The sequence below is a fragment of the Arvicola amphibius genome, chromosome 10 (genome assembly GCF_903992535.2).
Source record: "Arvicola amphibius chromosome 10, mArvAmp1.2, whole genome shotgun sequence".
NCBI classification, from domain to species: domain Eukaryota; kingdom Metazoa; phylum Chordata; class Mammalia; order Rodentia; family Cricetidae; genus Arvicola; species Arvicola amphibius.
Genome location: NC_052056.1, coordinates 67,858,639 through 67,872,118, shown reverse-complemented (window position 1 = coordinate 67,872,118; position 13,480 = coordinate 67,858,639). Strand labels below are relative to the sequence as shown.

General features: G+C 39.4%; 1 protein-coding gene across 5 annotated transcripts in view; it reads left to right on the top strand.

The window, feature by feature from the left end:
* The first annotated feature begins 509 nt into the window (after positions 1 to 509).
* The window catches only part of Tp63 (tumor protein p63), a 202,726-nt gene continuing 189,755 nt past the window's right edge, over positions 510 to 13,480 (top strand). For all 5 annotated transcript variants that reach the window (XM_038345216.1, XM_038345215.1, XM_038345217.1 and 2 more), the window contains exon 1: positions 510 to 571. In XM_038345216.1, the coding sequence (XP_038201144.1) occupies positions 510 to 571 (62 nt within the window). The remainder of the gene's footprint in view (positions 572 to 13,480) is intronic.

Here is a 13,480-nt window from a genome sequence, read left to right as displayed (position 1 = left end):
GCAGGGACAGAAGCTCTCGAATCAAATCAGGATCCAGATACGAGGCGGTGTTACACAGCTGAAGAGAGGCGGACATTTATTAGCTCAATGACACAAGTCTTGGCTCCTGAGATTAACCTCTGATACCATTCATGCCAACACCCAATCACGAGCAAGATCAAAAGTTCGGAGATGCCTACAAATTGGCAACAAGTGCGGCCACTCTACGTCAGGGGCTCTCAAACTGTGGCAGAGAGGAAGAACAGTTTTAGAGAGGATGCCCAGCTGGTAAGAACTGACTGTTTATGATGCTCTAGTGACTTGAAGACTCTCATTGGCTGAAAGGAAGATATGCCCCGCCTCTTTGCAAATCTGAGCGAAGAGGGGGAAGTGTCTCAACTTCTATGTCTGATGGCATTTGACCCTATTGCTTTCAGCCTCCCTGGCTACATACCTAGATATTCTCAGGTGTATATGTGTATTTTATAGAATTGCTCCCCATCTGTTGGTACCAAAGAGAGGTGAAGGAAATGAATTTTGAAACTTCACGGTGTTCCACCCTACAGTACTGCCCCGACCCTTACTTCCAGCGGTGAGTTTAAATATGACGTGACTTCTGTCAAAACTGAACTGGTGTGCCTGTGTTTTCCGAGTGTTTCAGTTGGGTACAAAAGAACCACTCCTTGTTTAGTGAGTACAAGAATACTACTTCGTACTTTGTGTGGACTTAAAGAGACGGTCTGTTAGCATCTTTTCTAGAGTGGTCTTTTGCTTTATTTCTTGAGTGACAAAGTTTGATAACATCCATTTAAAAAAATTGTCACACCCCTGGATTCAATAAGAGGAGAGAGAGAGAGAGAGAGAGAGAGAGAGAGAGAGAGAGAGAGAGAGAGAGAGAGAGAGAGAGAACACGAAGGGTGGGTAGAAAATGAGTCAGGAACTAGGAGATGTAGGAGGTTGGAGGAGGGGGATGAGTATGATTCTCAGAGTGTTAATCAAAACATTAGGTAAAAATTTTCACATCATTTTAGTTGTTAAAAATATTAAAATATATTAGTTGGCATGCTCGGTTCCCACCTACCCCAGGAAAAGAAATTTCATTGGGCGGGGATGTGATGGTAATCTTCAAGTCAAACCCGACACAAGAAATTGTGATTTAAATCTGAAAAATAGATGGCCATTGTTCTATGAAACAGATTGTGCCTTGTCATTTTTAACTCTAAAGAATATTTTCTTTTTGATTTGTTTCAAAACAAACATCATCTTTTTGACAACTATGACTTCTCAAACCTGCGATTAAACTGAATTTTATTTGTGTTTGTGGAAAAATATTTACCTAGCACTGAGAAGGAATACCAGGGAGAGTTCACAATAGTATGCCTGTGTCGGGGGGGGGGGGGGGAAGAGAGTGTCTCAGATTAGAGTTTGCTATTTTTAAACGGGTAAATGCAATCTGAAGAGTGTTTCCCGTGCAAAGCTATGGGAGACATTCACACCACACAAAGCAGTGTGATGCTGTTAATTTAACGGCATGAGAATTGAGGTTGGAATTTGGTACTTTGTACGCCTAATGAGAGAGATCCCGAGTGTTGAAAACGGCGGGGTTAGAAAGGGGTTAAACTGCCGCTTGCCACCTGTGCCTGCTGGAGGCTCACACTAGAATCTGAGTCGGTAGCTCTGGGCAGGGCTCGGTTACCATAGAGCGTTGCCTCGGATTATGAAAGATATTCTGTTTTCATCGGTGTAATTCGCTTTGGCATAGGGCTGACTCTTTCTTTTCCTGTGAGGTTTCTGGTGGGAAAACAGAAGAGCAAAGATAAAGGGAATGGGGGTACAGCAAGAAAAGAGACTACAGATTCAAAGGAGAGGGAAAGGAAGGAGGCAGAGGCAGAAGCAGAGAGAGACTGGTATTGATTTCCCAGCTTGAAACCGGAAATGGGAATGGTCCTCTGAATCCTCCCTTACCGTCTGTATTAGCAAAAACAAATGGACCCAGATTCTATCTTCTTGGATGACCTAAACATTAAATTTAGCTTAATCTGGGCATAGGAATGATAAAGCAGTAGACCCAAGATTATTGTGTTATCGAAGACCTTTTTCCAGTCTGAAAAATCACCCAGGCCAATCACCAACTTTTGGATCTAAGCTTCTAAGAACACAGCCGTGACTCAGCAGCAGGTTTTATAATGTTCTGTCCCGGGCATTTCCTGAGGACTGTGCTGGATTCCCAGCAGCTTTGCTAACTCCCTAGTTTGTTAATTGGCTAGCCCCTTCCATCCTCCACACCTCTCCCTGTGAGCATTTCCAGTGATGGAGCAGAGAAAAGAAAATAAAGAAATACAAGCAGAGAAATTGTTTTTCATGTAGCCCCAGCGACCTGTTAGCTCACGGAGAGATGGAACCTCAGGTCTCAGCATACCGAAAAGTGCAAAGCAGTCAAAGTCTTCTTAAATAGCTCACAGTTTTAGAGTCGCCTTCCCAGCTGGGGAAACAGGCACAAGAAAATGTGCAGAGCTGTGGCATGGTGGTTCAATATGGTCTGGGAAGACTTAGAAAGCTTTTTTTTTTAGGCTAAAATATTTATTCATTTATAATGAAGTAACATCAAGTAACACAGAGAGAAGGAAATAGGACCACTCAGCCTCATGAGTAAGGCACATGACCACGAAAGTTCATGAGAATGTGGGTGTGGTGTGCTCATGCTTGTAATCCCAGCACTCAAGAAGCTGAGGCAGGAGGACTGAAATTCTAGACTAGCTAGTGATATCCTCTGTGAAAAGAAAAGAAAAAAAGCTATGATGTTTATTATTGACATTTGATGAACTCTACAATACTTACATATTTGATAGTCGATGTCTCCTTAAATATTTTAACCTTTTTACATAGGTCGGTTTCCCATTGGCTACTATTATCCCTCCTTAGTGAATTAAGGAGGGAGTAAAATATTTCTGCGGAGATTGGAATTATGGTAGGGGAAAACATAATTAAAATATATTGTATGAAATCTTTTTCAACTAAAAAAAAAGAAAAAAATCTATGACAACACAAGAATCCAGTACTGTTCCCCTAGCTGTCCAATGAGTGAATAGCGTGAGTTGATTTTTCTAAGCAGACAACCTTGGCAGTTCTCAGTTTACAAAATCTATTTTAAGAAAGACCAAATTTAATCAGTCCATAATCATAGTCATCTACATACTTAAACTTGCCTTCCCCGACCTTGTCTTTGAGGAAGCATAAAGACGCATTTTGCTATTGTTGTTGTGTTAGTGCAGGACGGGGTAGATGGATATTTTTAACTCCAAGCTTCTGTCATTCATGAATTCCTTTTTTTATATAGAACAGAATGAATAGCATGCTGTTATCGCTAATTGATGAATACTAGTGCCAGTCCAAAAAGGACAGCTTAAATACAAAGTACTATGATCTATTAGAGATTTCGCTGTTTTTTTCCCACTTGATTATATTGACATATAATCGATTTGGTTGTGTTTTGAATCAATACTAACTTCCATCTTTGCAAAAAACTTTTCTGAAAACAAGAAAGGCATCCGTATCTGCGGAGCTTATTATATTTGTATTTGTTGACATTGGCAATTGCACAGAACAAGAGAAGAGGGCTAAAAGTCATTAAGTCTGTCATTTGATTTCTGACCCGCTTAACAAAGATATCAGAGCATGAGTAAATTTTGCAAATCAGCAAATAAATCAGTGGGTTAGTTTCCTAATAAGCAAAGCATATGTACACTAAGTTTATTGGTTGTTTTTGGCTGGATAAGTAGTAGAAAAGAACGTAAACGTCAATATCTCAGAATCAAAGTCGCTGTGTATCACTTGCAGCATAAATTATGTCCTTTAAGTGATTTTCTTTTTAGCATTACCATCTAGCTTATTAAGTACCTTTTTAGTCCATTCTGTGAGGCATTCAATTCTTTCAGAACACCTTTTTAAAATATAAGCCTGTGGAAAATAAAAATAAATCAAGATTACATTTTGAAATCATGTGATAAAGTTCAAAAATAAAGAAAGTAAACATCCTTACAATGTGATCCATTTATAAAATATTTTGTATTCTTTCGCAGCGAACCTCAATTCAAAGACAGTTGGTTCATGAGTGTTTCTCGTATGAAGTAGTACTTTATGTGTGTGTGAATTTTGTGTTATTTGTTTAAAGGTCAACTTTATTAACAGTGCTTTCTAAATATATCTGAAGAGGAAGGGTGGTGACAGTCCACTTTCAGTGGAAGACCATTCCTTTGTGGAGTAAAGCTCACATAAAGGCAGAAGCATGCCTAGTGTGGGCGTCGCCACTTGCCCTCTCTCCACACTGGCATCCTTCTTACTCTGAGACAATGTACACTGGCTCCCAAGGATGGCAGCAACAGCTCCTCTGCCCTCTCCTTTCTTGTTGACATCAGGCAATGGGAAAAGGAGGAAGAGAGTCAGCATGGGCGCCATAACCTCAGGACAGACTTTCTCTGACTGACTTCTTCTTGGACAGGTAGACCTTGTGAGAAGGGCTTCCCCCAGGCTCACATGTTGCAGCAATTGCTGTCTTCTCTTTTTTTTTTTTTTTAAAGAAAAGTTTAATGTAATAAAGACTTCTAGCTACTGCAAATTCCAGGGAATCACAACAAAGGTATTACTTCTAATTACAGACAGAATAAAACACAAAACAAAAAAAACAAACAAAAAACCAAAGATTAAAAAAAATCTTTATGTGTTTTAGGAGGACTGCCTAAATAAATAATACATACTTAATATAATTTCTAGTGTTGGATAAAGACTAGATGCATCTTTCAATGAGGGAATCAGGGTTGTGTCTCTCTAACAATTAGGCTTGTCTAGATGACAAGAAGGGCAGAACATTGTAGTTGGCTTATGTTGTCTAAATTCAGTTCTTAAAGGCCTAAGATAGGAACAAATATATACATTTCAATTAAAGAAATATTGACTTGTAATTTATGTGCAGGGTCTAGTATATACATCAGGTGCAGTCATGAAGAACTACTTCAAGTGCTTACCATAATGCAATTATAATGGTCTATATTGCTTCGGAGATTCTAGCCCATTTGAATGTTCTAGAAATGGGGAAATTTGTCAGCAGAGTGTGTATACTGTGTGCCAAAGATCTGGACTACAGTACTACCTTCAAAATCATCTCATTATGGTCTTGAATTCTTTAGATTGTCAAAATTAGGGCTACTGGGAGTTGAGATTGAGACCTTCAGGGTCATAACATCATCGTGTCTCTGAATTTTTGCACTTTAGAATTAAGTAATATGGACCGTAGATGGGCTGAGTTGCTGGTACACATCAAAATACTAGCAAAAAGAAGATGAAAATTTAAAACTCTTGTTCAAATTCCAAACTCTGGTTCAACATCACAAGACAATGACAAGAATGTTTTATTAGATTCACATATAAAATCTTAGTTTAAGGATCGCTCAGTATATTCGATCCATTTGGAAGGTCGAAGATGAGGTGGCAGCATGATGGCCCCCAGGGGAAGGAAGCTACATCCTAATCTCTGGACAGCTACTAATTAAAGATCCTAGTTAGCCAACTTTGAAAGAGATTAACTTGGATTATCTATATATGTACATTGCAATCACAAGAGTCTTTAAGGATAGAAGTGTCCAAAATGATCTAATATGAAAAAGACAGCATAACATAGCTGATTGGAACTCTTTGAAACGGAGTCATGAGGCAAGATAGATGAGCAGCTTCCAAAGGCTTGGAAAATAAGGAAATGAATTTTTCTCCAGAGGGAAGGAGCCCTGACAATCCCTTGCTTGGTTTCAGCCATTGTGTAAGGTCTCTGACCTGCCAAACTGTAACATAATGAAGAAGGGTGATTTCCATCACTAAGTAGGTGGTACTTATTACAGCAGCAATAAAAAATGAGTCTGCCAAACACAGGATTTGTATCCCCAAACCGTAGAGAAACCAACTATGTCTTGCTTTAGTTTATTTGACTAAAAAATATTCTCTTTATGAGAGTGTTTATGGTAAAGAGTCAGGAAGGGAGATGATGAACGAGATGCATTCGTGTTTTTCATGTTACCTCAAGTAGAATGGCCTGTGTGGAAACTAGTTAGAATAACACCTCAATCACTTGTGTTTCAGGGTGCTGGAAAGGCTGCCAAGGGGCAGGACTGGAAGCAGCCCGTTTGAGAGAGGGAGCAAATTGGGGTAGTGGTTTTTGTTAAAAGTGTTCATTAACATGTGTCGGATTGTTTTATGTAAAGCCGGACTTAACTTCTTGACAATATCCCTAAGACTCTGGAGCCCAAATGTACATGGTTACTTCTGATTCTTCCAAGTACGGAGACAAATGTCCCATCCATGCTTGGGGGCTGAGATTGGCAGGTTTGGCTGGAGTCCTGAAATTGTGTAATAAACAGAAATGATCTGATTTGCAGAACCACCAGGTCACACTTGAAGAAACAGCTCTCTGTGCTCTGAGGCTCCTCACTCATCTGAGATTTGAGATAGAGAAATGGAGCATAAAGGCAATGCCAGATCAACATTTTTATCAAGTACTTCCAATGCCTCTCTTGTTTGTACATCACGACCTAAGAACAAGAAACTTAGACCCAGTTCCCCCAAAAGAAGCCAAAGTAAATGTCCCCCAGGATGCATCTTCCTAGAGAAAGACTTCATGGTGTCACTTACTTAAAAGGCAAATGGATTCTAAGATTAAAGTGACAATTTCTATCTGTGTTTTGGGCCAAGAAAGCTGAGTTTCTGATGAGCTGTTCTGAAGCTCAAATTTGTCTTGACAGGGTTCCCCGCTCCTTTAAAGGACTCACAAGGACTAGTCCTCCAGCAACAAGTGATGGATGGAGAAAGCACTGTAATTATGATCAAAGGCCACCATCCCCTGCCTGTGTAATTACATATTTCCCGGCTTCTGAAAATCACTTTGTTCCATAGAATAGAAGATGAGAAAGGGACACGAGTGATGTGTGCTTATTGGTTAGTCAAGGTTTTGGGAAATGACACTTATTAAATTTTCTTTGCCTTAAGCCATAGAATTGGGAGAATAATTTAGATAGCGAAAATTAATTATGTCTGTATTCTAATGTTTATTGGCATTATTTACCTTCTCCATTCTCACTTATCTCTCCTCAAATTATAAATTTGACTTTCTGACAATGAGATTGCAACCACTCAGGCTGAGAAACAAGAATCTAATGACTCACATTCTCCAGACACTTACAAAGTTCTATTACGTTTTGTCATTTTTTTTGTTTTGTTTCAAATGAGCAAACTTAATTTTCCCAGTTCAGAAGCAAACTGCCATTCTCAAATTCCATTAGCTTACATTGTCTCTCCTAATTGAAGGCAAAATTAGTGGCATTGAAATAATAAGGCAGAGGAAATCTTTTGAGCCTCGAAACACAAAATGGAAAGAGGTGTGAGATTTTATCAGTCACATCCTTACATAGAGTTTTTTAATGTAAGTTTTTTTTTTGTTAGATGTTTGATAGCATCAGGAAAACAATTAATAGACAGTACAAACGTATCATGGAATAACAGTGTAATAGAGACATTAGCTTCCAGCTTTGGATTGTGTTTTAGTTGTTTTTATTGTTTGGTTTTTGGTTTTGTTCATTTTTTGGTTTGGGGTAGTTTTTGCTTTTTTGTTTGTTTGTTTGTCTTTTGGTTATTTGAGACAAGCTTTCTCTGTGTAACAACTCTGGCTATCCTGGAACCCACTTTGCAGACCAAGCTAGCCTGGCACTCACAGAGATCTGCCTACCTCTGCCTTCTGAGCACTTCTTAAAATAACAAATATAATATCTTACATTTTAAAATAATTAGAAAATTGGCTTCTCTTTCTTCCCATCTTATCCAAGTTCACAGATATGTCTATTTCATGTCTAAGGTTTAATTCTACACTTGTTTCTTACGTACAAGTTAGAATATAGAAATAAGTTTTCAGAGAGGCTCTGCTTACTTCACTTTTAGCTTTTCTATGACATTGTGCCCATCTCTCAATCTGTTTATCTTTCTACTTGTTTTTCTTCAGACAACAAAGGAAAATGCTCTGTTTGATAGGATTTTTTTTTCAAATTAATATTTTCCGTTTTTCGAGACGGGGTTTCTCTGTGTAAGAGTCCTAGCTGTTCTGGAACTAGCTCTTGTACACCGGGCTGGCCTCGAACTCACAGAGATCTGCCTGTCTCTGCCTCTTGAGTACTGGAATTAAAGGCCCGTGCCACCATTACCCAGCTCAAATTTAATTTGAGCAAGTTTATCAATCACAAGACTGCTAGTAAAGACGAAGAATTCTCATTCAACATCTTGACTGCTGGATCTAATTGGATGAATCTTTGAGACCGAGAGTGCTTTTCTCTAGTGTTCTGTAGAGGCTGTTGTGAGTTCTAATGTGATTTCTCCAATCCATAAGCATATAAATAGATGACTTACCTCCAGCTGGTACTGAAATATGCAATGACCCTGACCCTAGAGTCACATAGTCAGTTAAAACTTCCCATGCTTAATAGGAATGTCTTGTATACATAAATTTAAGACAGGTCCCTTAAAATATAATAACTGTTCTAACTCTTTAGAGGACATGAATGTTTAAGACTGCTTTGCGTGGTGTTGGGGGTTAAACCCAGGACCTTGTACATGCTAGGTATGCACTAAGCACTAAGGTGTAGCCCCAGTCCTAAAGGACATAAATTTTGAGGGATCATTTTCACTATTAATATAACACCACAGAGTCAAAACTGAGGGAAGTTATTTCTGTCTAGAGAATAAAAGCCTTCTTCTGAATAACAGAGACCTCCCACACAGGGCTTCAACTTTGAAAGCCAGGAATTACTCAGCTTGGAAACTTGGGGTTGATTATTCTGGAGCCACCCCCCTTTTAATTGATTTCTAATGCAATAATTTTGTTCCCTGTCAATTCACAGATCCTGTTTGCTAACTTCAGCTTTTGAAATTCGCTGAGTTCTACATACTATAAACCCTATCAGATTAATTGCTTTCCCCCCTTTTCTCATTACCAATGCTCTCTTTTCCCCCGTTTCATAATTTAACTGAGCCTACCAATCTGGATGGATTTAGTCAAGAAAAACTTTCTGTTGTCTGGAACCGCAGGGATCACATTGGCTTTCAGAAGCTCAAGACAAAATGAGAACCTTTAGCAAGAACTGTTCTGTCATGGGGCCTCTTTCCCTTTTCACTGGGATGTCTTCCAACTCATCGAAAAGTACATTTTTCTTTTGATGACCTTCCTGCGATACTTTTGCACTGGCCTGCTGCTTCTTCAGCTTCAAGAGATCTCATTCCTACTCTATTCCTATTACCAACAGGTCCGCCTAGAACCGGCAAGCTGGAAAAACACTTCCATCTCTTAAGTAAACAAGCAAGGCTGGGACTCCTCCCAGAGCAATGGATGAGGAAAGTCTTGAGTTAAAATTAGGCAAGGTTTCAATCAAGCTAAATCGTAGGGAAAGTATGCCTCACAGGAAGAGAATTCATCACCCCGATCCTTGAGATCCTTAGAGCTTTTGCTGAAGGTTAAGATGCAGCCAGGCTGACACGAGCCTTTAGAGGCAAAGCTGGATTCCTTTCTAACAGTTTCGCATACACACTGGGGCTATTATGAAGGGGAGGTCAGACCCCTGAACCATGTGGCTTGTGAAGATGAGCCCAGATGAGAAGACCCTTTCACCCATATAGGTCTAGCATCACTTGGTGGAGCCCATATAATTGTCACTAGACTGATTTTCTTAGTGGTTAGACCAGCTTACATTCCCACCAGCAGTGTGTAAGGGTTTCCTTCTGGCAGCATCCATGCCGGCATTTGCTGGTTTTTCACTAATCTAACTGAGGTAACACAAGAATGACAATTTCCTTTAAATTTGCAAGTCGTTCATGGACAGTGAGGATGAACATTTTATCATGGAGTTCTTGGCCACTTGTGTTTCTTCTTTCATGATGTGTCTGTTTCATCTGTTTACTTATGGATGGGTTGCTTGATTTCTTGTTGCTTAGTTATTTCAGCCCCTTGTGTGTGCTAGATATTACTCTTCTGCTAGATTAACAGTTTGCTATGAAGAACTTCTTAATGTCATGAATCCCCTTGGAGAATTTCTGCCATTATTTTCTAAGCAACTAGAGCTCTATTTAGAATGTGCTGTCTTATGACTATATAGTGAAGATTTCTCCTTCTTTTTCTTGTAACAGTTTTTGAGTTTTAGATTCCATATTGAGGTTTTTGGTCCATTGGGAGTTGAATCTTATACAGGGTAGAAGATGGGAATCTAGTTTTTTTCTTGAATCCCTAGAAATCTACTTTTTACAGCACGTTTATTAAAGGGCCAATCTTCTCCCTGATGTGTATTTTCAGCATCTGTGGTGGCTAATGTAGATTGTCAGCTTGATGGGCTCTAGAGCCACTTAGGAGACAAACTTCTGGGAATGTCTATGAGGGATTTTTCAGAGGGTTCAATGAGGTGGGAAGACCCATCCTAAATGTAGGGGACACAATTCCATGGGCTGGGTTCCTGGATGGGATAAAAAGGAGAGAGTTGAATATCGGAATTCCTCTCTCCCTTTCTCTATCTTCTCTTGACTTGGACACAATGTACTGAGCCATGTCACACGTACACTGCCAGGCCTTCCCTTGCACCCTGGACTGCACCTTCACACTATGAGTCCAAATAGACTTTTCTGTGTTTGCATATTTTGTCACAGCTACAGGAAAGGTTAGAGTGTTTTTGTCGGAAATACAGCGGCTACAGTTGTGTGGATCGTTATCTGGATTCTTGGTTCCATCCCATTGATTTGGTGTCTTGATTTATCCCATTTCATGCTGTTTTATTTATATGGCTTGATAGTAAAATATATAATCAGGTAAGGTTCTACCTCAGGCATTCCTTTTGCTCAGTCTTGTTTTGGGTGTCTGTGGCCTTCTGAGCTTCTACATGAATTTTAAGTTGTTTTTTTTTTCCAATTTGGGTAGCAAATGGATGTTTTATGAGGAAAGTATTGCATCTACAGATTATAGATTTTTTTCACCAGAGCCATTTATACAATGTTAATTATTCCAATCAATGAACTTGAGAAGTCCTTCTGTCTTCTATAGTTTTGTTCAATATCTTTAGTATTTTGAAGTTTTCTTTAGTTATTTTTCTGAGCTTATGGAAATTTTATCTTAATTTATTTAATATCCCAACCACAATTTCCCCTCCCCTCCTCCAAGTCCCTCCAATCTACTTCCCCTGCACCCTCCACACCTCCTCCATTTCTATTTAGAAAAGGCAGGCCTCTCATGGATGTCAACAAAACATGACACATCAGTAAGACTTAAAATGACACATCAGTAAGACTTAAATACCTCCCCTTGTATTAAGGCTTGGTGAGGTGACCCAGTATGAGGAGTAGGATCCCAAAAAGCAGAAAAAGTCAGAGACCCTCTGTTCCCACTGCTAGGCATCCCACAAGAAGACCAAGCTATTCTACTATCCCATATTATGCAGAGGACCTAGGTCAGGCTCCCTGGTTGTTGATTCAGTCTCTGTGACCTGCTATGAGACCAAGTTAGTTGATTCTGTGTTTGTTTCTTGTGATGTTCTTAGCCCCTCTGGTTCCTTCAATCCTTTCTCCCTCTCTTCAGCAGGATTCTGCAAGCTCAACTTAATGTCTGGCTGAGGGTTTCCATCTCTGCTTTCATCAGTTCCTGGATGAAGCCTCTCTGATGACAATTGGGCTATGCACTAATCTATTAGTACAGCAGAATATTATTACGCATCATTACATAGACATTCTTTTTTCTCTAGCCGTATTTGGTTCTATTCTAGGTCTCTGGGTCATCCAGCCTGTAGGTTCTTGTGCCCCAGGCAGTTTCAGGGGTGGGCTTACTCTCATGACATGGGTCTTGGGTTAGACCAGGCATTGGTTAACCACTCAATCTCTAACCCACACTTACCCCAGAACATCCCATTGGCAGGTTGAAGGTTACATGGCTGGGTTAGTGTCCCAATAGTGGAAATCTTGCCTGGTCACAGAAAATGGCCAGTTCAGGTTATATATCCGCTATTGCTAGTAGTGTTAGCTGGGGTAATCCTTGTAGATTCCTGGGACATCCATTGTAGCAGGTTTCTACCTGATCCTGAAATGCGCTCCCTTCCTGTCATCTCTTTCAGTACTCCACCCCACAACCTCATTGCGTATGTTCCCATTCTTCCCATTCTTCCCACTTTTAGTCTACTCACAAAACTGGATGGAACTTGAAAAAAATCATTCTGAGTGAGGCAACCCACACCCAGGCAGACAAACATAAGTCCTCACTCATAAGTGGGCATTAGTCCCCAGACCCAGGGAGACTAGGTAGCAAAGGGCTTCAAGGGGCGACACTTGAATCTCTTTGGGAAGAAGAAATAAAGTTTTCTTTGTAGAGTTCTTTAATTTTCTTGGTTATGCTCTCCCAGAGATAGTTTTCTTTGGGTAAGAAATTAGGAATGAGATGGCGGCTCTGATTTCTTTATCCACCAGGTTGTCATCAGTATACAGACTTGCATAGGATTTTAGTGTCATGTCATCTGCCGAAAGTGTTTACCAGATGTACAAGTTTTCTAGTTTTGGGGAGAACCTCTGAGGTAGAGAATTGCATCAGTCTCAAATTCCGATTCTCTGGCTCCTTTCTTTCCCTTTTATTTCCCTCTCAGGAATCCTGCTTTGGCCAAGATGCCAAGCACTATTCTGATAAAGAGAACAGAAATGCTGACTTATTCTAGGTTTCAGTGGAAATATTCCGAGCTTTCCTTCAGTTGTTATCATTTTGGTTAGAGCTGTGTTGTATGAAGTCTTTGGGTTAAGACACATTGTTCCTATGTCTAGTTTCTTCATGCTCATTCCATGAAGGTATATTGATTTTGTCATAACATTCTCCACACCTGTTAAGGTGTTATACGATTGCTGTCTTTTAGTCCACTTAAACGACAGATTACATTTATAGATTTGCAAAAGTTTATTTTTTTTCATTGGGTGAATTGTCTTTTGAATGTGTTCTTGAGCTCAGTTCAAAACTATTTTATTAAGAATTTTTTATTTATATTCATACAAGAAATTGACCTATAATTTTCATCTTTGTGTAGCTTTATCTGCTTTTAGCACCAAGTCTTCATAAAAGAGTTCATTCAGTGGTGTTCTGTTGTCTTTATTTTATGGAATAATTTGAGAAGAATTTCGTTGCATGTTAGGGAGCATTCTGCAGTAACGCATCTGGGCCTGAGCATTTTTAGTTGGCAGATTATTTTTATCAATACTTCATGTTCCTTGTTTTAGATTTCCTTAAGTTGTTTATCTTATGTTGCCTTCATTTTGATATGCATTTAGAAATGCAACCATTTCTTTCAGACTTTTCCAGGTGAGTGGAATCAAAGATTTTAAGGTATGCCCTAACAAGTTTCTAAAGTCCACTGATATGTTTTATAATGTTTTCCCTTCTACCACTAATTTGGTTGAGAAGTCTCTTCCT